The sequence below is a fragment of the Leptosomus discolor genome, chromosome 1 (assembly GCF_034619465.1).
Source record: "Leptosomus discolor isolate bLepDis1 chromosome 1, bLepDis1.hap2, whole genome shotgun sequence".
NCBI classification, from domain to species: domain Eukaryota; kingdom Metazoa; phylum Chordata; class Aves; order Leptosomiformes; family Leptosomidae; genus Leptosomus; species Leptosomus discolor.
The window spans coordinates 120,061,475-120,074,598 of record NC_141391.1 but is presented as its reverse complement, the minus strand read 5'-3'; the positions used below and the strand labels follow the sequence as shown (position 1 = coordinate 120,074,598).

At 40.8% G+C, this 13,124-nt stretch overlaps 1 protein-coding gene across 1 annotated transcript in view; it reads left to right on the top strand.

Moving 5' to 3' along the window:
• EPHA3 (EPH receptor A3) overlaps positions 1–13,124 on the top strand; it is a 212,935-nt gene that overhangs the window by 128,353 nt on the left and 71,458 nt on the right. The window contains exons 3-4 of the mRNA XM_086463339.1: positions 9,440–9,595; positions 10,057–10,392. Of these exons, the coding sequence (XP_086319465.1) occupies positions 9,440–9,595; positions 10,057–10,392 (492 nt within the window). The remainder of the gene's footprint in view (positions 1–9,439; positions 9,596–10,056; positions 10,393–13,124) is intronic.

Genomic DNA, 13,124 nt, shown 5'->3' with positions numbered 1-13,124 from the left:
ACAAAGCCCCAAATGTGTTAGAAACATAGGGTAAGAGAGAAAATCTAGTCCAATATATAAATCAATCGCTTTCATCAGGAGCGTTATGAAAAGAATAAGACCATTTTCCACCTGATAAATGACACTGCAGAACTAGGGATTAGTGTAGTCAAAGGCACAGAAGATACTCATATGAAAACTGATTGTATGTTTGTTCATCACGGAGAAGATAAGTTCATGATAGATCTTTGTAAGGCAAGGAATGGCTTAGAGGATACATCAGGAGCAGCTGATCTCCCTGTCTCCTAATAAAAACCAAGGATACATTGATTTGGCTAAAAAGCTGCCAAATCTGAAGGCAAACTGAAGGATGGATGTATTTTTTTCACTTCACATTGACTACCTAGACTGGAGAGGAATGTCAGAAAAATTAATTGAGACCAAAACTTAGCAAAAAAATTTGGATATTCTGCATGAAGGACAGTACAATGGAGGATTATCATAATTAAACTTTGTCAAAAAATAAATTAGCAGATACAGTGAACCTTGGATTTCCAGGTTTTTGAAATAATATCTAGGTTGTAGGGATGAGGGTGAAATAATGAGGAATGGCAAATGATCATCCCCTATGGGCCTTTCTCTTGCAGTTTCGTATGGTGCTACCATTAGATGCAAGATAGGCACCAGGGTAAGTGCTAGGGCTGAATGTAATCTGTATGACCATTCATTTGTTGTTCTTTATTTATATTGCCTTTCGTGTTATTAACCTGTTAATCTGGCCTGGTTCAGACACAGGGAAATTATATAAACATCACCAAGTTATGAAAGTGGTTTTTCACTTATTAGCTAAATCTAGCTGGGGAGGATTACCAGACACTATCTTGATTTTCCCCCTGTGCTGGAAAGGAAACATCTTTCCAAGAGCTTGTGTCCCATGGAACAGAGGCTACCATGTCTACCAGGTCTGTTTGGTTTGTTTTGGGGGTGGGAGGGTTGGTTGGTTGTTCTTGTTTGTGGTTTTGGTTTTTTAAAAGTTCTGACATAGAGAGAGGAGGTTGAGGAAAGTCTAAACCAGAGCAGTACCACGTTTATACCTTTGAGGCACTACTGGCCTGATGGTAGAAAACATTTATTGTTTGAAGAGGTCAGGATCCTATGTCTAGTTTGCTTTTAAGGAGTCCGTAGTATAATTTTAGTTCAAGGAAAAACTATCTCTTTACATTTTATCCTTGCCAAATAGTAATTTAAAACTCCTTGTGTGTGTGTTTTTACAAGCTTTTTTTTTTTTTAGTCCTGTTCAAGTTGATGCTGGTGGGTTTTTTTTCTGGTATTTCTTTTATTTAGATTCTTTTTTGCAATGTTGCTTGAATTAGGAAGTTATTTTTCACCTCTGTGTGTATTAAATTAGGTTTTAATGAAACAGAACATGGAATTTCTTTGTTTGAAAGCATGATAGCTTAATATATCTCAGTGTGTCCAGACTGCTTCAGGAAAATGTCTTGTTTAGGGAAATTGAAAGATGGTCCTTATAAACATGGCTTTATTAAATTCCCTGTTTAGATACTTAAGTGATTCACTATGCATGGGTGGAATTAAGGTAGAACTTTGTTTGTTTTGCTTTAATTCTGAATCAAGGCTGTAGTTCTCAATGTTTTCTCATTAATGAAAGATTTATTTTCCCCAAAACTGCCTGCAAAAAGGCTGAAATGCCTTATGCATTTTGAAACAAGGTATTTGTTTACCCACAAGTGAGAACATCTTTGCTGTAATGCTGTGTTTTAGACCTACTGTGTCTCACATTGCACTTTCAATAGTATTGCTGGTACCAATCATGGCTGTAATGCACTTCATAAAAAGAGATACAGAAGCCTGCAAGGCATAACGTGGAGCTATTACAGACTGCAGTTGAAAGGTGCAGTGTTATTCCCTCAGGATAAAGTTATCTCTTATGTACATATAATTAATACATCTGCCAGTAACAGTTATTAAACAAAGAACAGGAATTGTTTCTGCTGAATGACTTGACCTGGGAGTAAAGCCAATTTAAAAAGCATCTGATTAAAATATGTTAAGGTCACAGATCACTATGAAATATGAAGTGGGGAAGAAAAAGCAGAAATTTACTCATGAGTAAGATTAAATACTACTGAATATGGTTTTTTTGTGCTAGCAGCAGCTTTCAGGTGTAAAAAATGAAAAGTGCTCATTCCAAAGAGGCATTTCAGTGTCACATTGCACTGAATCCTTGCCCCATGCATACCTCACAGTCCATCGTGCTGGCACAAAGGCTGGAGGGGTAGGAGAGAGATGGAGAGAAGAGAGATTATTTCCTGAGCCCTCAGATTATTACTGAGGCCTCTTAATGCTGGAGGAGGCCTACTGATAGGAAAGAAATTGCACCAGTTTTAACTGTAGATTTTTTTCTAGCAGTGGACAGCTGAAATAGTTCTTCAGTTCTGTCAGCAGCTTTGATTACTGTATTTTCCAGTCTAGAGATGCAAAAGTGCACATGATGCATGTTTACTTCTGCAGTAGTTCCCCCCCTAAAGATAAGTTACAGTAATAAACAGTTGCACGTTTCCAGCGCTATTGCACAGCTAATAATGAAATGAATGGTGGGAATGCACTTTAGTGTTTAAAAATCCAACTTTTAGTTTTATGCCTGTGTTTTCAGAGTAAAAAGTATGTCTTGTGCACAGAAAAGACAATACAAGATTTTATTGATTTGCTTGCAACGCTTTATCAAAAATGGTTAGGTTGCATCTGCTGCTGGTTCCAGCGCTACCTGTTTTGTGATTATTTCAGGTATTATGTATAGTGTGCTGAAGACTACCATGAAGACAGTGTAAGAATACAAGGAACGATTGTGAGTTTATATTTCCACAACAAACACAGTAGAATCCTATGGGCAGTGAGAGAAAGCCAATGTCCTTACCTCCTCCTGGAGATAGTCTTACCTTGGCGGTAGTGGGGTCCATCCCCACCAGAGCTTTTAGCCCTCACTAAAGTCTTTCTCAATCTTATTTCCCTCCTCCCCTGAGCATAGACAGTGCACATGCCAGCACCACAAACCAGCAAACAGAAAGCATTCTCTGCCTGTGCAGCAGTAGCCTTTAGTGGGGAACCCCACCTGCTGACAAGTGTTGGGGCTGCCCCTGCCTCCTCCTCATCTTCCTCCTTCCCAGCAGGTACAGAGAATTGTCAAAGTGTGGCAGTGACATTCAGGCCTGTACCTCTGTTTCTACTCTAAGAAGTAGTACTTAGCTTTGAGACCTTCTCCCTTAAGTGGTGTCTTACTGTTTATTTGGATCTGGTGACAAAAAGCATGCCTAAGTTCAATGGAAATAATAAAAAATACACTGTAATTTTTAGAAGCCTATTTGGGCTAGGTGGGCATGCAAGAAGGTACCTAGAGGCCCAGGAGAGAGAGGGGTTATGCACATATGTAATGCTATAGATTATGTGGCTTTTCATATACTAATGGACGATGAGAGCTGCTGCTGATGGTTTGTTTCCCTGCTCTGAGGGATTTTGGGGGAGACCTACATGATAAGGCATTGTTTCCTACTGAGCAGGTTGCTGTAGTGAAGAAGGGAGTCAAAAATGAGACATTTTCCATGTTGTGAATGACATGTGATACAAACTGAGGGCGGGATGACTCAGGGCAGAATTCTACCTTTATTTCCTACATTTCATGTATCTAAGCCGAAGCTATACCATATCTATATAGTGTTATTTTTCATATAGCAAGGCTAACACGTATGGCTGGATATAATTTGTGACAGAAGTGTGAAATTAACAGTTTTGAAATCTTCATTTAAAGTTAATCACAATTTTCACCTTTTTGCAATTTCTCAAAGGTATAAACAAGCACAGAAAGGGAAAGAAATGATGTGCCCAAAGAAAATAAAATGGTCTTGAAAGGTTTATAAGGTTAATTTACACTGCTTGTTAGGCCATCCATTTTCACAAGCTGACAGCTGTGTTACATCTCATTTTGCATGTGTGGACGTATGTAAGGGTGTGTGAGCGTGCATTTCTGTTACTGGTGATAAACGTAGTGCTATGGGCATCTCCAGAGCATGACCATAATAGAGTGAGAAAAGTGAGCAATGTAAATGCTTTTAAAAGGGACTTGAGAACATTGCAAAGATGCAAGGCTGTAGATGGGCATCAGGGTAAGCCAGTCGGTAGCATTTACTTCCCAGCACACCTGCACAGCCAAAGGTCATCCTGGGGCTTCAGGTCCAGCATAAGGACCTCTGCTGCTGCTCGTTGGCATGCCGTTTCCACAGGTGACAGTGGGAGTGGTTTGCAAAGCCCCTCTAACTCGGACCACATGTGTGGGGGATGCTTCCCTTGTCTTCTCTGCAGGGGACAGGAGACTTGTCCCAGAGTTGCTGCATCCTCCTTGATAACACACACTATGAGGAAATGTTAAGGTATCCATGAGCCGTACAGGTTTATGACTGGATTCCCTTCTTTTCTAAATGCTGTAGTTTAATGCCACAGTGGCATTTTGCCCCCGGGCTGTTTTATTGAAGAGCAGAGGAAGAAAGGAAGGAAACACTCGATCACTTGGTGGATGCTGCCCATTGCACACCCCGTGTCATGGCTGCGTATATCTGCTTCCAGTGCCTTGCAAGGCTTGAGCCTTGCCCTGAAGCACCGCACCTCTGTTCGGAGCACAAAAAGCAGAGTCCCTGTAGGACCGGGGAATGCAGCTCATTTTGCAAATAAAGAGTTGCTTTGACCTTGTGCAGGGAAATGGGCCCTGCCAGGCCTGGAGTGCCAGAGCTGAGAAGTCATCTGCTCAGGCAGTGCAGGCTCAGGCTGCTAGCTGGTATTTACAGATGGGAATTGGTGATATTGCTCTGTGTATAGGGGGCTGCAGGGTCTGAATACTAAAATGCTCCTTTTTACTAACAGCTTTGTATTTTAATTTTAAATTAATACAAATTGAAATTAGTCATTTAACCCTTAATTATGACCATATTTTCGTAATTTCTTTTTCTTTCACTGAAATAACTTTCGTCACTCTGTCTCCAAGACAGACTCATCAGTTATGGCTTAAGGAAATTCATTGTCATACAGTAACAAGGACAACTGCAGCCCTGAAATTCTTACCAGTAGGTGACTTCAGTAACATCAGTGGGCTCGCAGTCAAATAAAAGAGATCGAAATCAGACTGCATACAGTTTTAAAATAATATTGCACTTTGGAGTTCTCACAGGAGTCACTGGGGACAACATATATCAGGCAACTGACTTGAGGAGGCCTTGCTGTACAGTTTGTATCATGTGTGTAGAATATCTCAAGGTTTCCTTTACTCACTTCTAGTGTGCCAAGAGGTCTTTCTTTCCAGCCCATTGCATCTACTTCCTCTCACACTGTTCCCTCTTGTGAGCGAAAGGAAAATTTCTTAGCTTCTAGAGGAAGATGTTGAGAAAAAGCAACTGCTGTTCATTGCTGAAATTACATGATTCTGTGGAGACGTCCTATGCTAGTGCTTTTAGTTTCAGTCTGAAACCAAAGCACAGTATTCACCTCAAAAAGCCAAACATTCTTCCGTTTGTGTAATCTGATTTTTTTTACATAAAAAAATGAACACATTTGAAGTAAAGGCTTCATTATTTTCTCTCATATATCAGAATTTAAAAATTACTATGAAAAGAATAATAATAGTAAGTACATTGACAACATTTTCTTTTGGCACCCCCCTTTCCAAGCTTTAATTTCAAGTATAATTGCCTTTTTTTTTTTTTTTTTTTTTTTTTTTTTCCCTTTGGGCTGCAGTTGTGAATAATCTTAAATTGGTCTGACAGACAAAGACAGAAAACACGAGACAGCCTGAGGGGAAGACACGAGATTGGGTTGCCCTCGCTAGGGCATACCGGGTCAGCAGGGATCCGACTGGCTCATCCCCCCACCCCAGCTTCTCACTCTGACTGTAGTAGCAGAAGTGCAAAATGGTGAAATCCCTGTCCCTCTGGAAAAGAAAAGGCCTGATCTCGTGTTTCCAGGGTGCTTCCTACATGCTCCTCTTTCTTCTTTTTTTTTTTTCCTCTGGCCCCACACCACCACCACCTTTTCGTAAATGAGGTCTGAGAGTTTTCACCTGAGAGATGAAAGAGACGTTTATTAATGGAGCAGTTTGATTCCTTCCTTTCTTCTTCACCCCATAAAATCTGTCTATTTCTTATGCAAGCTTGTGTACGTTTGCTAAATTTGTTGCTATATTAAAATGTTGGTGGTAGGTGCTTTGAAAGTGTCCCAAATAAACAGTCTTACTGTAGTTTCATCCTGTAAATGAATGCTGATGTATGCTATGAATAAATTATGCTTAATAAGCAGTGGAAATTGTGTCTTTTAAGAAGACCAACCACATGACAAAGACTCAGTTTTAGGTTATTAGCCTTTTTCCAATCTTTACATTAAACTAGTATAGAAAAATAAAAAAGTATACTGTATGTATTCCTAAATACATCTTTGTCTTGTGTGTGCCTGCCTATATATATAAAAATGTCCCTTCAAGCTGAGTAGACGTAAGTGAAACCATTTGAGTTTGATACCTGGCAGTAAGTTTCCATGGGAAGTTTTGGTGAAAGTGCTGTGTAATTAGCTGGACAAATGTAGTGTGATGTTTATTCCTTAATGTGTGTGTTTAGTTACTGGTGCTGGTAAGAGTGGGATTGGCATCCATTCTTTTCTGCCTGACTTGTTGTCTTAGGGCCAGAATGGACATACCGTGCCCAGAGACATAAAATAATTTGAGGGTCCTCTGCCAGCCAGAGGGAGACCAAAGAGACTCGCTCTAGGTACAGCACATGTATCATGGGGCAGTGTTTGGGAAGGAATGAGATTTCAGTCTTACAACGGCTACAACAGTAACAACCACAAAACCAAAGAAGCCAACTTTGTTCCCTGCTGCATTTTCTCCTAGTGGAGTGTTTAAGAGGGGCTTAAGTTTCCTTTATTTCCTCAGGTTAAACAGAAATCCCCAAATACCCTTGTAGCCTTTGAGGAGACGGAAATACAAGAAACGCCGTCTGAAGGAGAACAGGCTGTGCCAGCTCAGGAGGGTTGGTGTTAAGTTCTGTGAACTTCTCCACAAGGTCATTATTAGCAATTCTACTTTCATGGATTGCCTGTTGTGCTCACGTCTCTGAGGCTCAAACTCGGAATTGTTTCCTCAGGGTTTGCAGGAGAGAACTTGGAGCCGGAGGTGTCATTCCCAGCTGCTTTGCTAGCATGGAAGTTGGAGGCAGCAGCTGCAGCCAGGCGCCTTGATTCGCAAGGACTGTGAAGTGCTGAAGAGTGGCTGAGATTAGCGCTTCCTCGTGAAATGTTTCATGCTTCTCACATTGTGTTCAATGCAGTGTGAGAAGGGTTTTCTTTATTAAGATGTTTTGGAGTAGGACAGATGACTGTACAGGGGTTTGTTCTCTCACTAGTTACCAGGGCGTTTTACTCATGTGTTTGGCAACAGGGACTAATCTAAGTTTGCCTAACCCAGATACTCGGTTAGGTTTTGGTTATGGGCGATAACATGGAAGCTGAACATCCAGTTTAACGCTGCAGCTTCCCTCTCTCCTCTGTCATTTACAAAGATGCTGGGATTTTTATTCTGACTTTTTTTCCACCTCAGGCTGCCCATCCAAACACTTTTCTATTTGGGCAGTGCATGAATGAACACAAAAGACCACATAGTCTTGTATCTTGAATTTTATACTATGTTTATGAATCAGTTCATAAGCAAAACTAAAAAGTGTCCCTGTTTAGGCTTACACTAAGACTGGTGAACCCATTCTTTTTACTTCAAATTAGCATTTAATTCAGTGACAGGTCCCAGGCAATTTTATCTGAGCTTAACTGTCTGGGCTTCAGACACAAAAAGAAGTAATGTTTTTCTTTGTATTACACTTTATTTACATTATATTTGTAATGAAAATGTATTGGGATTTTCCAAGTGTGCTTGTGCATTAAGCAGTGTTTACTGTGGGACAAAAATGCAGCAAAAGGTGAATGCATTTTAAGATGTACTCCCTTTTGTTACGTTGTCTGTTTGTGTATGGTTGTTGTAGGTATGCATACGGACCTGCGGGTGACGAGTGTCAGCCAGAATGTTTTTACTTGGTAAATTCCATTTGGAGAAGATCTTGAGGGGGAAGCAGCAGCTGAACAGTAGAGTCTGCTGATCCTTACCTGGTTTTGGTTTCTCTTTTTTTTTTTTTAATTTTTATTTTCGGATGGTGATATCATCTTTGTGGAAAGAAATCAACAGTGTTATTTCACTGCATGCATTTTTCATAAAAATCTATTTGCTATATTGTTCATTTCTGTAACTAACTTCAAAGGCTGTTTTGTTCTAAGGCAAACATGGCCCTGAACCAGTCTAAAATGCAACAGGAGTCAAAACAGAGGGGGTGTGCCAGTATTAATGAAACACCACCACCCAGAGTTTTCAGAAGCATAATTTTTCTTTTTTTCAGAAAGCTTGAACTTTGTGGGTCCAAGCACCATCCGTAGAGGACTGAGTTAGTGTAAAAAACATCTTCCTTGAACAGACCATGTGAGTTTCTGATAGTATTAGAGGCAGCTTATTGGGCCTGATGCATGGTCCTTCAGAGATGGAATAGGTCTTTTACTGTTTGGGTCATTTTCTTGGCTTTAGCTTGCTTAGTCCTGCTGAACTGAAGAGCCCTAGCTTATAGTTAGTGTGCCCTTGTAAGCAAACCTTGGCAGCAGAGAGAGAACAAAGTTATCTCCTTCTGCAGAATAGGGCCAATGTTTTGGTAAATTAACCAGAAGAGAAGCAAATTAAGTGAAGTTCTCAAGCTGGGGATCTTAATGCTTATAAATATCTAAAGGGCAGGTGTCAAGAGGATGGGGTCAGACTCTTTTCAGTGGTGCCCAGTGACAGGACAAGGGGAAATGGGCACAAACTGGAGCACGGGAAGTTCCACCTGAACATGAGGAAAAATATCTTTACTTTGAGGGTGACGGAGCACTGGAACAGGCTGCCAGAGAGGCTGTGGAGTTTCCTTCTCTAGAGATACTCAGAATGCACCTGGACACAGTCCTGTGCAACCTGCCCTAGGTGAACCTGCTCTCAGTGAACCTGCTTTAGCAGGTTCCAGACGTCCCTTCCAACCGCCACCCTTTTGTGATTCTGTGAAAATTCAAATATAGAAAATGTTTCTTCTTAGTGGTGCAATACACTATTTGTTTTCCAGGCAAAATTAAATGCAAATCCAAGTTGATGCATGAAGAGCTGTGTTCTGCCAAGAGGTTTTATTTCCATCAGCTTTCTCATTATGAGAAAAATCTGTATTTCTAGTCCAAAAACATCTGCAAAACGTGATCTATATATGGATAGGTCCCAGGGCAGTGACAAAGTCGCATGTTAAAATCGAGGAGATGTCCATGGAATTTAAAACTATACTCCTTTGCTTTGCAGCTTGTCGACCTGGGTTCTACAAAGCCTCTGCAGGCAATGTGAAGTGTGCCAAGTGCCCACCTCACAGTTCTACCTATGAAGAAGCGTCTCTGACCTGCAGGTGTGAAAAGAATTACTTTCGCTCTGAGAAAGACCCTCCATCCATGGCTTGCACCAGTGAGTAGCATCCTTATGCTCGGGGCTGTCATTCTTGCTCCTCCATCTGTTTCTCAGCAGCTTGCTTGCTTCCTCTCATGTCCCATTGCAGTCAGCCATCCACTGCCTCCCATGTTTTCTTACATGTTGGACAGGCTACCAAAAATTGGTGGTCTGGATTTATGTCTTTCTATTTTCATTTTCTCCTCCTTGTTCTGTGTCAGACTCAAGAAGGAGAGCTAGGATTTTTAAATTACTACCAATATTTTCAGCCCAGAGGGTACTGTCTATCTATAAAAAAACATGGTCCTTGATAGTCTAGGTCTGTAGTCCAGTGAAATATTTCAGGATTCTCTGCAGGAAATAACTAGAAGAGTTTGGTTATTTATGTTTTTGACTTCTGTATTTTTGCGCCCTCTTTACTGTCATCTTAGAGCACTGCAGAAAATCTCATCCCTCTGATTTCCTGTTTCCTTTTATAGGACCACCATCTGCTCCAAGAAACGTTATCTCTAACATCAACGAGACGTCTGTTATCCTGGACTGGAGCTGGCCTCTTGACACTGGAGGTCGCAAAGATGTCACTTTCAATATCATTTGCAAAAAATGTGGAGGAAACGTCAAGATGTGTGAGCCGTGTAGCGACAATGTACGATTCTTACCCCGTCAGACTGGACTCACCAACACCACAGTGACAGTAGTGGACCTTTTGGCACATACCAATTACACTTTTGAGATTGATGCAGTCAATGGGGTATCTGACTTGAGTACGCTTGCCAGACAATTTGCTGCTGTCAGCATCACAACTAATCAGGCTGGTGAGTCTCTTTCTGATTACCCTTTCTTTGTTCAAAACTACTGAGATGTATGTACCTTTGTTTCCTTTCCCTATTTTCCAGGAGTTACCCTGACCGCTCATGTGCTAGGGTAACTAATTGACTTGAATATGCTTGTAAAAGGAAAAGCAGAAACAAACGCAGTGTGTGTTGCTGTCAAAGGACCTGGCAGTATGACTGTTATGATTAACTCCCAGTTCCCAGTTAATAGTCTCTAATAGCAGACTCTCATGATTCCTTCTCCAGAATGTGTTTTATTAATAAAACCAGATTTTAATAAAACACTCATTTCAATAATCTCCAACATAAATTACTGTAGTAATCTTAGTGATTAATTTTGATTAAATAGAAGTGAAAAAATGCTTTGATGTTAGACACATAAAAAGCTAACATTAAATTAGAGACGTTTAAAACACTGCTGCTTTTTTTTTTTTTTTCTTTACAAGTTGTCTCACCAACTCTGAATTATTGCCAACATGATGGGGAATAATGAATTAGGTCCTGGTGTCGTAGTTGATAGTGTACAAAGGGACTGCCCTGCTTCTGTGGAGACTTGCTAAAGTCATTGAGACCCTGCATGAGCACGGCAGTATGCCCTGACTGTTGGATCAGAGCTTTTGTCACTGCTGCGCTATTCTACCATTTGCTTCTCATTTGATGAGGTTCCATTTGTCTGAAAGATTTGAAGAATCTAGGCTCTCCTCTAGCATTTGTTTAGGTACTGGGTTTTTTAGGAGTGATGTTTACTAGTGAAGTTAAAGACTAAATCCTGATATTTCTGTACTTCTGCTCCATGCGGTTCACCATCAGGGAGCTTTGTATTGGAAGCATGCATGCGTGCAGTAAGTCTTCTCCCACCTCCTCCCATCCCACACTCCATCCTCAAAATACCTACATTTCTGTCTTCCTCAAAGCATGAACAAACTTGACATTGTTCTAAGTAGAAGTTCTCCTGGTGAGATACATCATTGCAATGTTTTTCACTGTAGAGGATATATGTCTTCTCCTCAGATCACGGATCAGCTTTAGTGGGAGGCGTAAAAATGTGAGAACAGACTGTTTCCTGACAGCAGTCACTACATTTCAAAATGATCTGGAGGACTGTCTAACTATGCAGTAGGCAGACAGAGGTGCTTCTACCCAACTGAAACATCTTCTTATGATCTCTTTCTCATCTAGGCATTGACTTCAGCTCTGAAACTTGCATTTTATGTCCATTCCAAACAATTTGCTACTGTTATAGTTAAATTTTTTGGATATTTGTGTCTGCAACTTAAGCAGCATTCGTTTAGTTGCTCTCTTTTCTTTTCTTTTTTATGTTGGAGATACTGCCTTTCAGCCTGTTCATCACCGTAGCAGTTAGAAATCACCTGGAGACACTCCATAGAATGAACTGTCTAGGATCAGTGAAAGGTATTTCTCTGCAGAGGCCTGCTTTGCATGTGCTTCTCCAGAGCCCAGAGCTGGCTGCCTTTGCACTGCGATGCAAGGTGGATTTTGATTTTGGTTTTGAACGCACAGTTCCTGTGATGTGGCAGAGTCAATGCATTTCTGGCAATAGTAACTTCGATGCAACCCACAGGCTGCTTAAGCAAATTGCATAGCCCATTTTTGCTTTAAGTACATTCAGGTGAGTGGGTTACTACAGGTTTAATTGTGCTGTCTCTTGATCATGCCGATTGGTTTGCTATATTAGAATTCCCCTAGAAGTTCTGCAAGTTGCTAAAATTAGACCTTAAATATGTACGTAAGTAATCTTTTAAAGCGTAATTACAAAAATGCAATTTCTCTTGCATTCCTTTCCTGGTTAGATCACAAAAGGGACACACCAAAATCGTATTTTTAGTAAATGTCATACTGAAACACCTGGGCAGGGGGTGGGGGGAGAAACTCTGAACATCTTAGATTACATTATAATTAAGGGTTTAAGCAGGGGACATTTCAAAAAAGAATTAAAGCACCGTTGAGATGGATCTAGAAGAGACCAGAAGACTCCAAAACCCAGTCATGACTCTAGGGCTATTATTTGTGCTGACTGACTTCAAATACATTCCTTCAAGGACAGAGGTATCCTCTAGTTGTATAAAGGTTTGGTTAAATGACTGAGCTCTATGGGACTCAAGGAAGTAGGAGAGGATATTGCTTCGGGAGGTTGTTCTGTGGATGGGTATCACATGGGTGATACAGTTCAGTATGGCTGGACAGATCCTAGGGACAGAGCCCCTGGCAAGACAGCAGAATGAACAATGTCAGTCAGTAGGCTGTGAGTTTTGGGGAGAGGATTGGAATATAGAAGGTCCCTGCAGCCAGATCTCCTCAGTCTCCCGTGAATCCAGGCTATTTCACTTCTGCCAACTTTGATTTGAGAGGCCTGTACCCTTGCAATGGGTATGATGAAGTTGCAGGGGATTTTCAGTATCCATGAGCTTTTTTCAAGCGCTGTCAGAGCCCGTCCCAGCTTTTCTGAAGAATGTTCCTTGCCCACCCAAAACACTGCTTTTCAAGTATGTGAGTTTCCAAGAGTCTGAGGCAGAACTGCAGAATGTTTTATATTTTCTAATGACAAAAATGTGATTTTTTTTTTTTGGTGGCAGTTATCTTGGTGGTAAAAATCAGGCATCGTACATCTTTACTACAGATGAACTCGGTTCAAGACAGGCATTGGTTGGTGTTATGTTTGCTGGGTCTCTGAGCTCCAAAGGCCTGCTGAAAAT